This window comes from Vipera berus, assembly GCF_964194415.1.
Source record: "Vipera berus genome assembly, chromosome: 10".
NCBI lineage: Eukaryota > Metazoa > Chordata > Lepidosauria > Squamata > Viperidae > Vipera > Vipera berus.
Genome location: NC_138213.1, coordinates 17,063,119 through 17,078,228, shown reverse-complemented (window position 1 = coordinate 17,078,228; position 15,110 = coordinate 17,063,119). Strand labels below are relative to the sequence as shown.

Genomic DNA, 15,110 nt, shown 5'->3' with positions numbered 1-15,110 from the left:
TACGCAGATAACAAAACACAAGAGCTTGTCTTCTCAAACGAAAAAGTTGCTTTCAGCAACTAGCCCCTCCCCAAACACTTCTTTTATAGAGAGCTCAGGGCGTGGTCTCCCTGTGCCTCCTCCCGAGGAGTCCCATAGTCTTTCTTTGTTTGTCCCTGCTCGTCTGCCTCCTACGTCGGGCGTCCTTGAACAGGGCCAGCTGTGGGTCATCATCCTCCGCACTCTCGGGCTCACACAGCTGAGAAGAGGTCCCCGGCTGAGGACTCTGCAAAGCCTCCAAATCATCATCAGCCGGTTCGTTTCCCTCCTCCCCCACATCTGAGTCCTCCGATACATCGGACCCGGCTGTCGGACCCACCGGCTGGCCCTGAGTCACAACACTTCCCTCCCATCCAGGATGTAGCACAGAAGCGTTATTTGAACAAGGTCAGTAAGATTATCTGGGACACTACTCATCCTCTTCACAACCTGTTTTCCTTGTTACCTTCTGGGAGGAGGCTTTGTGGTATCCGTAGCAGAACATCCAGATTCAGCCATAGTTGCATTCCATATAGCATTAACCTTGTGAACTCTCAAGCTTTCCTCCTTCCGTTATACATTCAAGATGGACAGTATTTAATATTTTACTGTTAAGTATATGTAGGGGTGTGGGTGTATACATATGTTGTATATAGTATGTTTTAGGTGTGTGTCATGTACAGTGCTTTTTTTGTAAAAGAAAGGTGCCGGAACTCACACATGTCATACAACCCACCTTGCCTACCCTACAATGTTCCATCCAAAAAAGGTGCCGGAACTCCATTCTGAGCGTTCTATGAGAAAAAAAGCCCTGGTCATGTATGTGTTTCTCTTTGAGAGTGGGCAACTAAATTTCATTTTTGATGTGTGCTGTTGTGCCCACATTAAAAAAATGACAAAAAATGACAATAAAGATTATCTTATCCCTTCCCTTTCAAGCTGCCAACCAAGAAAACCTGGGGACCTTTGTTCTAGTCCAACCCCCTGCTCAGGCAGCAAACCCTATACCATTTCAGACAAATGGTTGTCCAATCTCTTCTTAAAAACTCCCAGTGGTGGAGTACCCACAACTTCTGGAGGCAAGTTGTTCCACTGGTTAATTGTTCTCACTGTCAGGAAGTTTCTCCTTAGTTCTAGGTTGCTTCTCTCCTTGATTATTATTTTTTATTTATTTATTTTTTATTTTAATCCCATTTATATCCCGCCCTTCTCCGAAGACTCAGGGCGGCTTACAATTTAAGCACAAACCAATGTGCTTAGCAGTAGCCTTCATTCTATGTATATGCCTGCTTATTAGGGCTTTCCCCCCCCCAAGCGGCATTATTACAAAGTCAGCTTATTGCCCCCAACAGTCTGGGTCCTCATTAGTTTCCATCTGTTGCTTCTTGTCCTGCCTTCAGGCGCTTTGGAGAATAGCTTGACCTCCTCTTCTTTGTGGCAACCCCTGAGATATTGGAAGATTAGATATTGGACTCAAGTCAATATAATGTGACTGTTCCTCTTTCTGCAGCCTGATTAGGCAGAATATTAATGAATATTGCATGGCTGTCAGACCTGCCACCACTGAAACCTCTAAACAGAAATGATCTTTGGCTCCATTTGCTGACAAAGGTATAATTTTATTAGAAGTTAAGTGTATCACAGTAATGCATAGCCAGAACTGAGAATCGCATACCAAAATCCCCAAGTTCAACTTTTCCCTCCCTTAACTGCCTCCCATCACTGACACACATGCATACAGCATGAATAGGTTCAAGCAAGATGTTTTCAAAACGGTCCCTTCAAGAGTAGGTTGGTATGCAGCTGCCTTCTTTTCCCCAGCTGGGTCACCTTGAGGCAGCATCTTGGGGAGATACAGCAGTTACTTTCCTTTCCCCCTAAGCATCCCCCCACCTTCCATCCCAACTCTCCAGAATTCAGGGTGACTATTACCGCATGGTAGTGAGGCATACGTAAGCATAAGGTGGCACCTGACATATGGCATTGCAGAGGCTTAAGGCAGCTGGGAAGGGGCTGAGGTGGGGACAATGGTGGTGGAGGGAGAGTTTGATAAATAAGTAAAAAAAGAGAGAAGTATGCAACCTTTGGTTTATGATTTTCCTCTTTTTCCAAATCCCCTATAGTGTAATATGTCACAGCCTGAAAGCCTCGTTATTGCCTTGTTCGCTTGCAAAATCATTTATTTGCCCTCAGAGGTCAAGAGATTGTATCACCGCAATCCAACTCTCCCTCCAGGCTCTAAGATATTAAATAAAAGGGCTCCCATCTGGAATGGCTTTGCCGTTGAAGAAATAGATAAACTCACACATTATTCCCATCAGGGAATGGTCTCATAGATTTGATAGCAGCAACCTGCAGTCTAAGACTTACCATCTATAAAAGTCTTGAGTAAGAATCTTAGGGCCTTTTCCAAACATTATTTCTGTGGGGGGTTTTTCCCCCATGCAATGGAAAGCGAAAATGATTCAATGTATCTTTTGTTTGTTTGATGCCTTCAAGGAAGGGTTGAGTCCTGGAGACTGCCAGGGCACGTCCCTGAAGTTTTCTTGACAAGGTTTTTAAGAAATGGGTTGCCGCTGTTTACTTTCCAGGGCTGAGAGAGAGGGACCAGGCCAAGGTCATCCAGCTGGCTTGGAGCCTAAAGTAGGGCTAGAACTCACAGTCTCCTGGTTTTTTAGCTTGGTGCCTTAACCACCACCTTAGCCTTAACCACTACACCACCCTGGCACGTTCATTCATGACGCTGGAAAAGAAAGAGATTGCGATGAAGACAATGGCAAACCACTTCCAAAACTCCTCCCCAAGCAAACTGCAGAGTCTTGTCCATCATCAAATAAATAAACATATAAATAAGCAAAGGGAGAGGAAAGGGGAGAAAGGAAATGGGAAGAGCTCACTCAGTAAGAGAAGAAGCCAGAAGATCCAGGAAATTAGATCTTTGTCTCTACAGTTGGAGAGTTAGATTTGAAACCATGTTCAGCAACCTGGGTGCCTCCAAAAGAAGTGAGACCTGTTGGTCAGCTTCCTTCCAAAGTCACAGATGAAGTGGGGATGATGGGAGCTGGAAGGGACCAACCAGGGAAATGGCAGACTCATTGAAAGGGAACGTTGTCAAGTAAATCTTAACATTGATAGAAGAGAATATTTGTAGCTCAGGGTGAACTCTGATGATGTTACCTAGTTTGGTAATGAAACGTCTGCAAGAACACCATCAAGTGAGCACCAAGGAACCCACACTCTCTTCCTCCTCTTCCTTCTCCTCCTCCTCCTCCTCCTCTTCCCCCTCCTCCTCCTCTCCACTCCTCTCTAGCACTTAATCGTGTTGCCTAGTTTGGTAATGAAGCATCTTCAAGAAAACAACCAAGAGAGCACCAAGGACCCCACAGTCTTCTCCTCCTTCTCCTTCTTTCTCCTTCTCCTTCTCCTCCTCCTCCTCCTCTCTGTAAACCCAATTCTCTTCTAGCACTGATGAGGTTATCTTGTTTGATAATGAAACTTCTGCAAGAAAACAACCAAGCTCAGAGAGCACCAAGGACTCCCACAGACTCCTCCTCCTCCTCCTCCTCCTCCTCCTCCTCTCCATTCTAGCACTGATCATGTTACCTAGTTTGGTAATGAAGCATCTGCAAGAAAACAACCAAGACAGCACCAAGGACTCCACATAACTGAATATGCACTTCGTGGTCAAACCTCACAAACCTTGCTGCCCCTGTCTCCTCCTTCCTCTCCTCTCCCCAAAGCATTGATTTGTTTTGCTTCATCTCCCCCTGGAACCGTTGCAGGCCCAGACACCACCTTGTGTTTGTACCAGCATGTGATTGCCTACTGCAATCCATCTGTTTATGCCTCTAAATGAAAATTGCCAATCAGATTTAGTGGCACAATTCCCACTGGCTGTTACTACTGACTTCACCTGACCAAATCCAGTGGCTTTTGGGGGGGGTTGTTTTGTTTTAAAACAAAAGGGAAAATAAGGCAGAAGAAGCTGAAGTGTGATTTAGGCACACAATTTGCCCCCAGGCCAAAGCGAACTTCTTGGCTGGACCCTCCTAGGGTGTTTGCAAGCCTTTAAAAAAGGAACACTGTGTTTGCCTGTGTTTATCGCAAGGGACAGTCACACTTTTCTGCTCGGCACCATGGTTTTTTTTTTCTTATTTTTGCAAGGTTGGGATGAGGGTAGAAAGAGGATCTTTGCTTTGTTTTTGGTTTTGTAAATATCCCCGAGTCAATCAGCTCTGCCCAATGATTCCCGCCTTCATTCAGATGTCACACGGGAAATTAAAAATTGGGCTAAAGAATTGGAAGAAGTGATTTGGATGGCAAACATGCGCAGCAAAAAGCCTGTTAGAAGTGAGCACATTTGTGCATTCTAAACAAACACACACACATACAGGTTATATCTAATGCAGAATTGAATTACTTTTTTAAAGTGCAAATTGATGTAAACACAATACATACAGAACTGAATAACTGATAAAACAAATTAATCAAACCATATTATTGAGGACCTTGCTTACAAGGGAGGGAGGGAGGGAGGGAGGGAGGGAGGGAGGGAGGGAGGGAGGAAGGAAGGAAGGAAGGAAGGAAGGAAGGAAGGAAGGAAGGAAGGAAGGAAGGAAGGAAGGAAGGGAGTCAACAATTTCATCATGATATGTGCATGAAGGATAGGAGCATTTTAAGACATTTCAGAAAACCCCAGGGGTATTTCTCTGCTTTTCTAAAACGCAAATATTTGTTCCAGAATTTGTGAGTAACAAAAATGTGTCTTTCTTCCATGTATCCGACAGAATGGCCTCTTTAAAATGTGCATTTCTTGCAGATCTTGGTGTCCGAGGACTAGAAATTAGATAGTTGTGTTTTTTGGAATCATACATTTGAGATCTTTTCTGGACAAGCTCCCGCTAATAATAAATAGGTCTATTGCCATCCAAAGCTGTTACAGTGTATGACAATCTGCTCACGGCTAAGACAGAGTTGCATCACTGGCAGTCTTATTCATCTTGCTAGCAAGAAACCATGCTGAATTCATAGCTGGATTCCCACACCACACTTAAATAGATCAGTGAAAGTCCAAAGGGCTTTTGCCTTTAAAAATTCCTTTCTGGAACAACTGTAAGATTTCCTTCCTTCCTTCCTTCCTTCCTTCCTTCCTTCCTTCCTTCCTTCCTTCCTTCCTTCCTTCCTTCCTTCCTTTCCTCCTCCTTCTCCTCCTCCTCCTCCTCCTCCTCCTCCTCCTTCTTCTTCTTCTTCTTCTTCTTCCCATCTCCGTTCTTCCTTTTTCTTCCCATTTCCTTCTTCCTTTTTTCTTTCTTTCTTTCTTTCTTTCTTTCTTTCTTTCTTTCTTTCTTTCTTTCTTTCTTTCTTTCTTTCTTTCTTTCTTTCTTTCTTTCTTTCTTTCTTTCCTTCCTTCCTTCCTTCTTTCTTCCTTCTTCCCATCTCCCTCCTTCCTTTCCTTCCTTTCCTCCCCCCTCCTCCTTCTTCCTCCTATCTCCTTCCTTCCTCTTCCTCTGTTTTCTCCTTTTCTTCCCTCCCTCCCTTTTTTTGTTCCTAGTAGCTCATCTTGCAGCTAAGCATGGCATGCAAACCACATAAAAAGAGGTGCAACTGCAACCCCCATCCTGACTTTTTTGACCCTTCCTGCAATCCCCGCATGACCAAGCCTGTGTATTTCTACCCGTCAATTACAGAACCCCAGCGTGTGTTTCGGTGTTCCATGAAAAATATATTTTAATATTTAATGACTCAAATCTCAGGCTATCACCGGCTCTCAGGAGATCCCAGTGTTATTACATGACAGCTGAGAGGTGAGTTTGCCAAAATCTCACCAAATGTGAAATCTCTTGAGATTTCAGCTGGGCTTAATTTTTTTATCATTATTACACATGGATTATTGTCTACAGCTGCCTGAAAAGGCACCTGCCCCCACCCCCAAGTTTTATGTACCAAAGGTGAGAAATAATACCTCTTAATCGTTTATGTGCATTTCCCCCCCCCCAACAAATTCCTAACCAGAAGCTCTGAGCCTTTGTTTTTACTTCTATATTGGACGCCTTTGATGCCAACTCTGCTCTCTGTCCATCTTCAACTGTTATGAATTCTCAGAGATCCTCTGGAGAAAAGCTGGCAAAATTTCATGGGATTTCGGCGCCCACTGATTGTTTATCAATGCTGATTACCTCTCTCCTTTAGCTGCTAATTTCCCCTAAGGGTTGGGCAGAGGCCCTTAGGAGGCCAGGAGAAGCAGGAGAAAGAGAGATAAACAACACAGCCAGAAAGAGCAGAGATGGGGCTTAATTGTCCCTCCCCACTTTCTCCACAGTTGGCCACTTGGCCTGTCTGAGAATGTCCAGTGGAGAGCATCCTTAATGAGGGCAGTGCAATTGTTTCTGCAGCCAGGTGGAGAATCCCGATAGTTGAGAAATTGGGGGTCTGCAGCTGGCACGTGTCTTAGAGAAGGTTGCTCTGATGGAGCTGATCCGAATCCTATGATATTCCAGAGTTATTGTTTATCAGATGGGGAGCGCTTCCGGGTTGAAAGGATTAGCTGGTGATGTCACCGTCGCCCTGGGGATGCCCAATTGGGGGCTTCTTTCCTGTCCCCATCAGGAGATGGAGTGAAGGATGGGAGCTCAACCCCGCCCCACAGCAGTTTTCGAACGTGGGCTTGCTCACCTCCTGCCCAGCGTTCCACCGTCCCAAGTCACCATGCCCCTAAGGAGCCATATACGTCCTGTACGTAAATAAACAACCCAACTCAAAGGGAACCACCGATCTGTTCGGGTGGCAAGGGCTCAAGAGTTCCTTCTGAATTTTTTCCCCACTGGATCCTTGGAAATGGCGGATGGGGCAACTGTAGCATTTGTGTTTCCTGCTGGACTTATTTGGATCTCTCTGCAATGTGTGTGGCTGTTCACACTTCTTTTCTTTTCTCCCCCCCCCCCAAAAAAAAAAACGCACTGGAGATCTTCCCTTATGGTACCTTCCTTGGCTTCAGGAAAATCAAGTGAAGCTGTAGAGCAGAGGTCCCCAACCCCAGGTCCATGGACCGGCACTGGGCCGCGGGATGTCAGCAACCGGTCCATGCAAACAAGCAAAGCCCCATCCGCGGGGATGCAGGCAGCACACGAAACCACGCACCCTCCGGTCCGTGGAAAAAAACCTCTCTCCCTGGAACCGGTCCCTGGCACCCAAAAGGTTGGGGAACTCTGCTGTAGAGCACAAGGTGGAGGAGGAGGATGTTACCAAAGACTGGACATTCACACACATCCCTCAGCCGCTTTGTAATGAAATAAGTGGGGGGAAGACCACATTCTATCCATAATTTTATGTATGAACCCCCATATGCGTGAGAGGTTTGCGGAGGCTGAGAAAGAAATGTGGGGGAATGATAAGGAATCAGTAAACGAGTGTTTTGTCAGCCTTGATGACTTTAAGACAGGGGTCTTCAAACTCGGCCCTTTTATGACTCGTGGACTTCAATGCCCAGAATTCCTCGCGCCAGGCACGCTGGCTGAGGAATTCTGGGAGTTGAAGTCCACGAGTCATAAAAGGGCCGAGTTTGACGACCCCTGCTTTAAGAGGTGTGGACTTCGAATCCCATGGTGGATGGGGAATTCTGGGAGTTGAAAGTCCACACCTCTGAAAGTTGTCAAGGTTGAGAAACACTGGTCTGTGCAGAAGCAATGAAAGATTGATTATTGTGGGTGTGAGTTGTTGAGCTTATTGTTAGTTGGTGTTTGTTTGGGGGTAATATTATAGAAACATAGAAAACTGGTGGCAGAAAAAGACGAGTGCTCCATCAAGTCTGCCCTTTGAGCTTATCTGGTTTTGGTTTTCTTTTTCATTTATTGATTCGTTACTTTTAATTACATTATTTTTATATTGTATTTATTTTTATTTTATTTTTAATCATTTTAATCTTAAGTACTGTACTGAGATTTTGCAAGCTTCTTGGAGTCAACAGATTGAAGCAGCATATAAAACTATGTATAATAAATAATCATACATAAATGATTAAGTGCAAGATTGCACCTCTTCACCAATGTAGCATCTTCTCCCCTCTCCTCCCCTCCCCTTTCCTCTCCCCCATCCTCTCCTCTCCTCTCCTCCAGTCCCCTACCCTACCCTCCCCTTCCCTTCCATCCCCTCCTCTCCCCTCTCCTCCTGTCCCCTCTCCTCCCTTCCCCTCCTCTCCTCCCCTCTGCTTCCCTCCCTGCTGACGTCCCTTCCCCTCTCCTCTCCTCCCCTCCCCTTCGCTGCCCACTGACGTCCCTTCCCCTCCTCTCCTCCCCTCCCCTTCTCCCCTCTCTTTCCCAAGAAATTGTAGAAGTACATTTTCTAACAAGTTAAAAAGGCGCAGTTTGGGGCTGTTTCGGCATGGCATTCCTATAAGACACCCAGGAAAACCATTTTATGTTTGATGAAGCTCTCTCTTCTTCCTTAACCGAGCTTTTTGTTTTCTCCCTGCCAAGGATCATCCATGAAGATGGCTTTTCTGGAGAAGACGTGAAGCAGTACAAGCCTGTGATCTATAGCAACACTATTCAATCCTTGGCAGCTATTGTCCGTGCCATGGACACGCTGGGCGTAGAATACGGGGATAAAGAAAGACGGGTGAGTCACAGTCCAGATAGCAATGAAGAAGTGGTTTCAGTGCATAAAATCTCGCCTGCCTCGTGGTCCTTAATGATATATTTCTTGGCGAATTTTCGTGGGAAGGGCTTGAGAACTTACGTCACTCGTCCAGCTGAATTTTGCCCTGCAAATGTATTTCTAATGGATGCACCTTACACTATTTTTTGGATACTGCAGTTTTGATAAAGAGAATATTTAATAATAATAACAATAGAAGTAACAGTAATAATAATAGAGTTGGAAGGGACCTTGGAGGTCTTTGAGTCCAATCTCTGCTCAGGCAGGAAACCATATACCATTTCGGACAAATGGCTGTCCAGTCTCTTCTTAAAAACTTCCAGGGTTGGAGCACCCACAACTTCTGAAGGCAAGTTGTTCTACTGATTAATTGTTCTCGCTGTCAGGAAATTCCTCCTTAGTTCTAGGTTGCTTCTCTCCTTGATTAGTTCCCATCTGTTGCTCCTTGTCCTGCCTTCAGGTGCCTTGGAGAATAGCTTGACTCCCTCTTCTTTGTAGCTCAGGGCTGAAATGAGGGGTCCTTGGTGCTCTCTGAGCTATGCTGACTCAGGAATTCTGGGACTTGAAGTCCACGGGTCGTAAAGTCGCCATAGTTGCCCGCCCTTACTCTAAAGGCTTAGCTTTCCATGGGAATGTCCAAAAACAGGAAGTGATATTTGGCGTACATTCGAATCAGGAGAATCATAATATCCAGGACATATTTCCTAGCCAAGTGAAGACTTTCCCCCACCTTCTCTTTCAAACATCCCTATAGCAGCAGACAAATATATTAATGCAGGGGTGTCAAACTCAATTTCATTGAGGGCTGCATCAGCATTGAGGTTGCCCTCAGGGGGCCGGGTGGGCATGGCCAGGGTTGGCGTGGCTAGAGTGCGTATGGCCTACTGGGTGGGCGTGGCCAGCTCTACATCGTTCGCCTCAAGGATGCCTATGGGGGCCTGGGCAGGAGTGGGACAGATCTGAGGGTCTCTGGCAGAAGGTGGGTCTCTGGGCCAGGGCCAAGGCCGTGGGAGCCATTCCCTCACTGTTTCCAGGATGGCTTCGTGGGCCGCATGAAACCACTTCGCGGGCCAGATCCGGCCCCCGGGCCTTGTGTTTGACATGTCTGAATTAATGGGAGGGATTTTCCAAATCCCAAATCAAAATGGCCCTTGTTTGTTTCATCACTATCTCCCAGGATTTATTTCTTGGTTTGTTTGAGTGAATTTCTGCATTACTCAAGAGACGGGGGAAGGTGCGTAGGAAAAAGGATGGCAAAACCTAGGGCAGAGTGAAAGGAGAAATCAGCCTAGAATCTCTATGTAGCCACAAGTAAACTAGGTCCCGCTCCCTTTGACTGCTGTTAACTTTTATGTAATTCTAAGTAGGTGTTGACTGTTAGCTGAGGCGATTCCTGTGCTCAGGCCTTTAGCAATAAATCAGCTTAACTGAGCCTTTGTATGTGAGCCTAGTGTTTCATGCCTGACACTGTGTGAAAAATAGGCATTTACATTTTCCACCAGCATTTAGCTGAACATACACATGGATTTGTTTATTTATAGTTCCTATTTTCTAAACCGCCCATTTACCTCAAAGAGGGGCTCTGGGCACTGTCCAATATAATGTAACCAATAAAATAAAATATAATGTAACCAATAAAACAATGTACAAAACTTAACCTTAGAAAATAAAAATTAAAGGAAGGTTAAAACAAAGCTAAATTCTAAAATAATGACAAACATCCCAAAAAGAGGGGGGGGGAGAGAAATTCCTAAAATGGCCATTTAGCATTGGATTAACATTCGCATTCACTAGCTTCAAATCAGGCCCCTAAAGAGGAGCGCATATTTATCTGGGTAGAAAAACCTGATTTGTTAACTGTAGCTGTACAGAAATGCCACCGTCTCTGTTATCATGCTGAAAGAGATTTACTTCCAAGTAGATGCCTATAAGTGTATGGCAATCCTAAACTGATTTGCTGACACAGTTCCATCCCCCTCAGATTGCCTCAGCTGTGTTCACTGATTATGGGGGTTGTTTAGCTGTGAACTTATTCCTGGAAGCACCAACAATTATCCTCATCTTGATCCTCTGTCTCTTTGTTATTCCACCGCAGTTTGGCGTGCAACGTTGTGCTGAGAAACAGCCATTCTTCCCTGTTGTCTCTGGGCAGCGGGTGGGGGGGGGTCAGATTTGAGCATTGTGGTCCTAGCAAACCTTTGGTTCACACCTGTCCATAAACCACAGGGTTTCTCATCCAGCCGACGGCCGCGCTTGAATGGCTCCTGGCAGAACAGGTGGCTTTGTCCCCTGGGAATTGGTTTATCGGCCTCAGAAAAATAATGAGTGTGGTTCACTCATGTTCTCTGAATCACTGCTGTAGGCTTGCACACACATGACATGTCATGGAGAAGCACGAGGTTAAAGCAGCCTTAGGGAAAGTTGGCACTGGATGTTCTGTGATTGGAAGGGCAAAGGAGAATAGCAATAGCCATAGCCCTTATATGCTGGTTTTAGGCAAAAGCGTCATAAATCAGGGTCACATGAGAGGGGAGTCATTGTAACTTTGGTCCCTACCGTAAGTGACGAATTGCAAGGGGTGGGCTGTGTGCTGGATCTTTTAACTGTCTTTGTGCAAAATCAGCCAGTCAAAGGCCACTCCCCCAGGTTATATCTCAGCTTTCCCAATCAATAAGGTCCTCATACCAGACAGGAAATTGGGAAGCTGCCGTCAAAAGAGCACCAGATTGGAGAAACTGTAGATGTACAGATTTACAAAAAATCTAAGCAAAGAAACAACCTAGAACTAAGGAGAAAATCCCTGACAGAACAAATAACCAGCGGAACGACTTGCCTCCAGATGTTGTGGGTGCTTCATCAGTGGAGGATTTTAAGAAGAGACTGGATAGTTGTTTGTCTGACATGGTGTAGGATCACCTGCCTGAGCAGGGGACTGGACTAGAAGACCTCCAGGGCCAACTTCCAACTCTGTTATTCTGTACGTTAAGAGTATGAGAGAAAACAAAAAAGATATTTCAAAACGTGCTTTGCATCAGTGGTGGGATTCAAATAGGTGGGCGACCGGTTCTCTGTGTGGATGCTGCTTCTGGAAGTCCACTCCAGGCCTGGGCAACAAAAAAAATAGCTACCGGTCCTGCCGAGGTGGTGTGAATCGGCTGAATCCCGTCACTGCTTTGCATCCACCGAGGCAAAAAAAAAAATTAAAAGTGTATGGTAGGGAAATTAACACATTAGAAGAGAATTAAAGCTAAGCGATCTGCTTTTTTTAAAAAAAAGGTCCATTTTTGTTTTCATTTGCACAGTTTCACAAATTAGAAGAAGGTGTTTAGAAGGATACTGTTTGTTTATTAAGACATCGCAAACACGTCGTTACGGATCAAAAGCAAAGCTCTATGGAAAATCTAAAAAAAACACGGGGGGGGGGGGAGAAAACAGGCTGGAATATTGCCATGCTCATGAAGTTAGCAAAGAGGATGCTGTATTTTTTGTGATGGACACATCCTGAAAAGCAATTTATCTGAAGACTTGAAAAACACTGGGGTTCTTTGAAACGTCATCAGAAATCTGAAGGGAGTCCAGGAGAAACGATGGACTCTTTTCTCTTGCAAGAAGCAGAAAATCACCTTTCCGTTCTGTCTAGGGTTTTGCACAAAACACATCTTAACAAAAACATCCTATCAGAGCCATCATTCTGGTTCGTGGTTTTGCCAGTCTGTCGTGTTGCTGTGGTTAGACATTGGCATAGCTAGGAGACTGGCAGCCTGGCAACACGGCTACAGTTTTACCCCAGCCAGGAAAAGCAGAGCAGATAATTTTAAGGAGACAAAATTGCAAGCAAAGCAAACTCTGCAGTCCTGCCCTGAGAGATACGTAGCTTAGGCATTTTCAGGAAGAAGGGGTGGTGGGTGGGGAGAATTGAGATGTTTGGGAGAATTCCAAGACTTACAAATACTTTAAAAAGTCCTAAAATACACATGGACTAAGATAATAGAATTAAAGAATTAAAGAGTTACAGAATTGGAAGAGAGACCTTGGAGGTCTTCTACTCCCACCCCATACCATTTCAGACCAAGGGTTGTTCAAGCTCTTCTTAAAAACCTCCAGTGGTGGAGCACCCACAGCTTCTGGAGGCAGGTTGTTCCACTGGTTAATTGTTCTCACTGTCAGGAAGTTTCTCCTTAGTTCTAAGTTGGGTCTCTCTTTAATGAACTTCTACCCATTGCTTCTTGTCCTGCCTTCAGGTGCTTCAGACAACAAGTGGGCCCCTCTTCTCTGTAACAGACCCTCAAGTACTGGAAAACAGCTATCATGTCACCCCTAGTTCTTCTCTCGTACCTAGCTCCCTCAACTGTTCATCATATGATTTAGTCTCTAGACCCCTTATCATCTTTGTTGCTCTTCTGTGCACACTTTCAGGGTCTCAGCATCTTTTTTGTCTCACGGCAACCCAAAATTGGATGCAGTATTCCAATGATGTGATCTTGATACTATCCCACTGTTGGTGCAGCCAAGGACTCCGCAAGGAAGGGACCTCTTCCAGGTCAGAATAGGAAGTGACCCTTTCATGCAAGAAAGCTGCCTTTGTAAACTTAGCGAGACTCTCTTCACCAAAGGACTACGGTGGTCAAGCACATCTTGGCAACTCAATTATTTTTAATTAGTTTCCAGATAGACAGGTGCGTATTTCTTCCTAATTAAATTTTGCTTTGAACAACTAACGTTCCATATTCCTCTTTCTAATTTTAAATCCTTTATAAGGGTAACTGCCAAAAATTGATTTAAAAGGAAAAAAAAACAGAGAGCGCAAGAGAAACAGGATCTGACAGGCTCTAAAATGATTACTTAATTTCACGAAAGGGTTTCTTGGAATAGGAGCCCAAGGAGAAGCACCTACTTTAGAATATAGAAACATACAATTATGAGGCTGGAAGGGACCTTGAGGTCTTCTAGTAGTTTGACCCCCTGCTCAAGGCAGGAGCATTCCATTCCAAGCCATCCGAGTCTAATGGTTGTCCAGTCTGTGCTTGAAAACCTCCAGCTATGGAGCACAGACAACTCCAGGGAGGCAAATTCTTCTATTGATTAATCGTTTTTACTGTCAGCTCCAGACTGAATCTCTTTTTAACAAGCTTCCAGCCATTACTTCTTTTCCTGCTCTCAGGAATAAGTCAATCCCCTCTTCTCTAGGAGAGCCCCTCAAATACTGGAAGACATTTACCATCTCCCCCCTGTCATTCTCTTCACTAGACATACCCAGTTCCCGCAAAGGTTCATCGTTCACTTTACCCTTCAGAGCCCTAATCATCTTTGTTGCTCTTCTTTGCACACTTTCCAGTACCTCAGCATTGTTTTTGTACCATGGTGATCAGAACTACATGCCGTATTTTTGCATGTCAAAAATATCAGCTTCGGTATCCAGAATCTCCAGTGATTCGGAACACTGCCCGAAGAACTTCAAATAATGAGCATTTTGATGGTCTTCGTAGAACATACTTCTTCCAACTGCAGAATTAATCCGCTGCATAGATTCATGTGCTAGACCAGGGGTAGGCAACCTTGGCTCTTTTATGACTCATGGACTTCAACTCCCAGAATTCCTGAGCCAGCCACGCTGAGGGGGAAGGGAGAGGTTTCCAAGCTGAGCCAGGTTGGCTCAGGAATTCTGGGAGTTGAAGTCCACGAGTCATAAAAGAGCCAAGGTTGCCTACCCCTGTGCTAGACTGAATCATAAACCAAGTCTGTTAGGACTGGATAAAATGATAAACCACAAATATTAACCCAAGTGAGCCACAAGCAAGCAAACTTAACATGCTGCTAATGCAGCTGCAACCTCTCTGGGACTTGGTGTTAAACTTGTTGTGTGTACATAACCATGAAGAAAGAAAGAAAGAAAACGGCATGTTCTGTGTGACTGTAGATGCCTAATGGTTGTGAAGAATGTATGAAGCAGACCCTTTGCAGAAACTAAGCAGACTTGGGTCAAGACAAGGACTACACCACTGTTTCTCTCCAGATGTTGCTGAATTACAATTCCCAGCATCCTTGTCCTAGGAAGAGCAAATGAAGAAACTGGAAATGTTTAGCTTTCAGAAGCAGAGATCAAAGGAGAAATGTGGTGGCCTTGTTCAAGTTCTTGGAAAGATGTTGCCCAGAAGAAAATCAAGACCTCTCCTTTGTTGTTTAGAAAGCAAGACACAGATTAGTTTTCAGTTACAAGAACCACAAAGTATACTCAAAGAAGCAACATTCACACAACCTTTTAAAATCACTTTTAATGGCCAAAACTGGGGGTTGTCTCAGAAAGATGGAATAGAAGCTGGAAATCCGGTTCATTAAAAGGTATGGAAGGATTGTGTCTTTGAAAACTTTTTTGGACACAAGTTTACAATAGTATTCCTGATCTGCTAATTGTCTATAGTTTTCTTTCTTTTCTGACTCAT

General features: G+C 44.7%; 1 protein-coding gene across 2 annotated transcripts in view; it reads left to right on the top strand.

The window, feature by feature from the left end:
- The window catches only part of GNAO1 (G protein subunit alpha o1), a gene marked incomplete at both ends in the record, with an annotated part of 185,486 nt that overhangs the window by 89,789 nt on the left and 80,587 nt on the right, over nucleotides 1–15,110 (top strand). For both annotated transcript variants that reach the window (XM_081336199.1, XM_081336198.1), the window contains one exon: nucleotides 8,490–8,631. In XM_081336199.1, coding sequence (XP_081192325.1) covers nucleotides 8,490–8,631 — 142 coding nt within the window. The remainder of the gene's footprint in view (nucleotides 1–8,489; nucleotides 8,632–15,110) is intronic.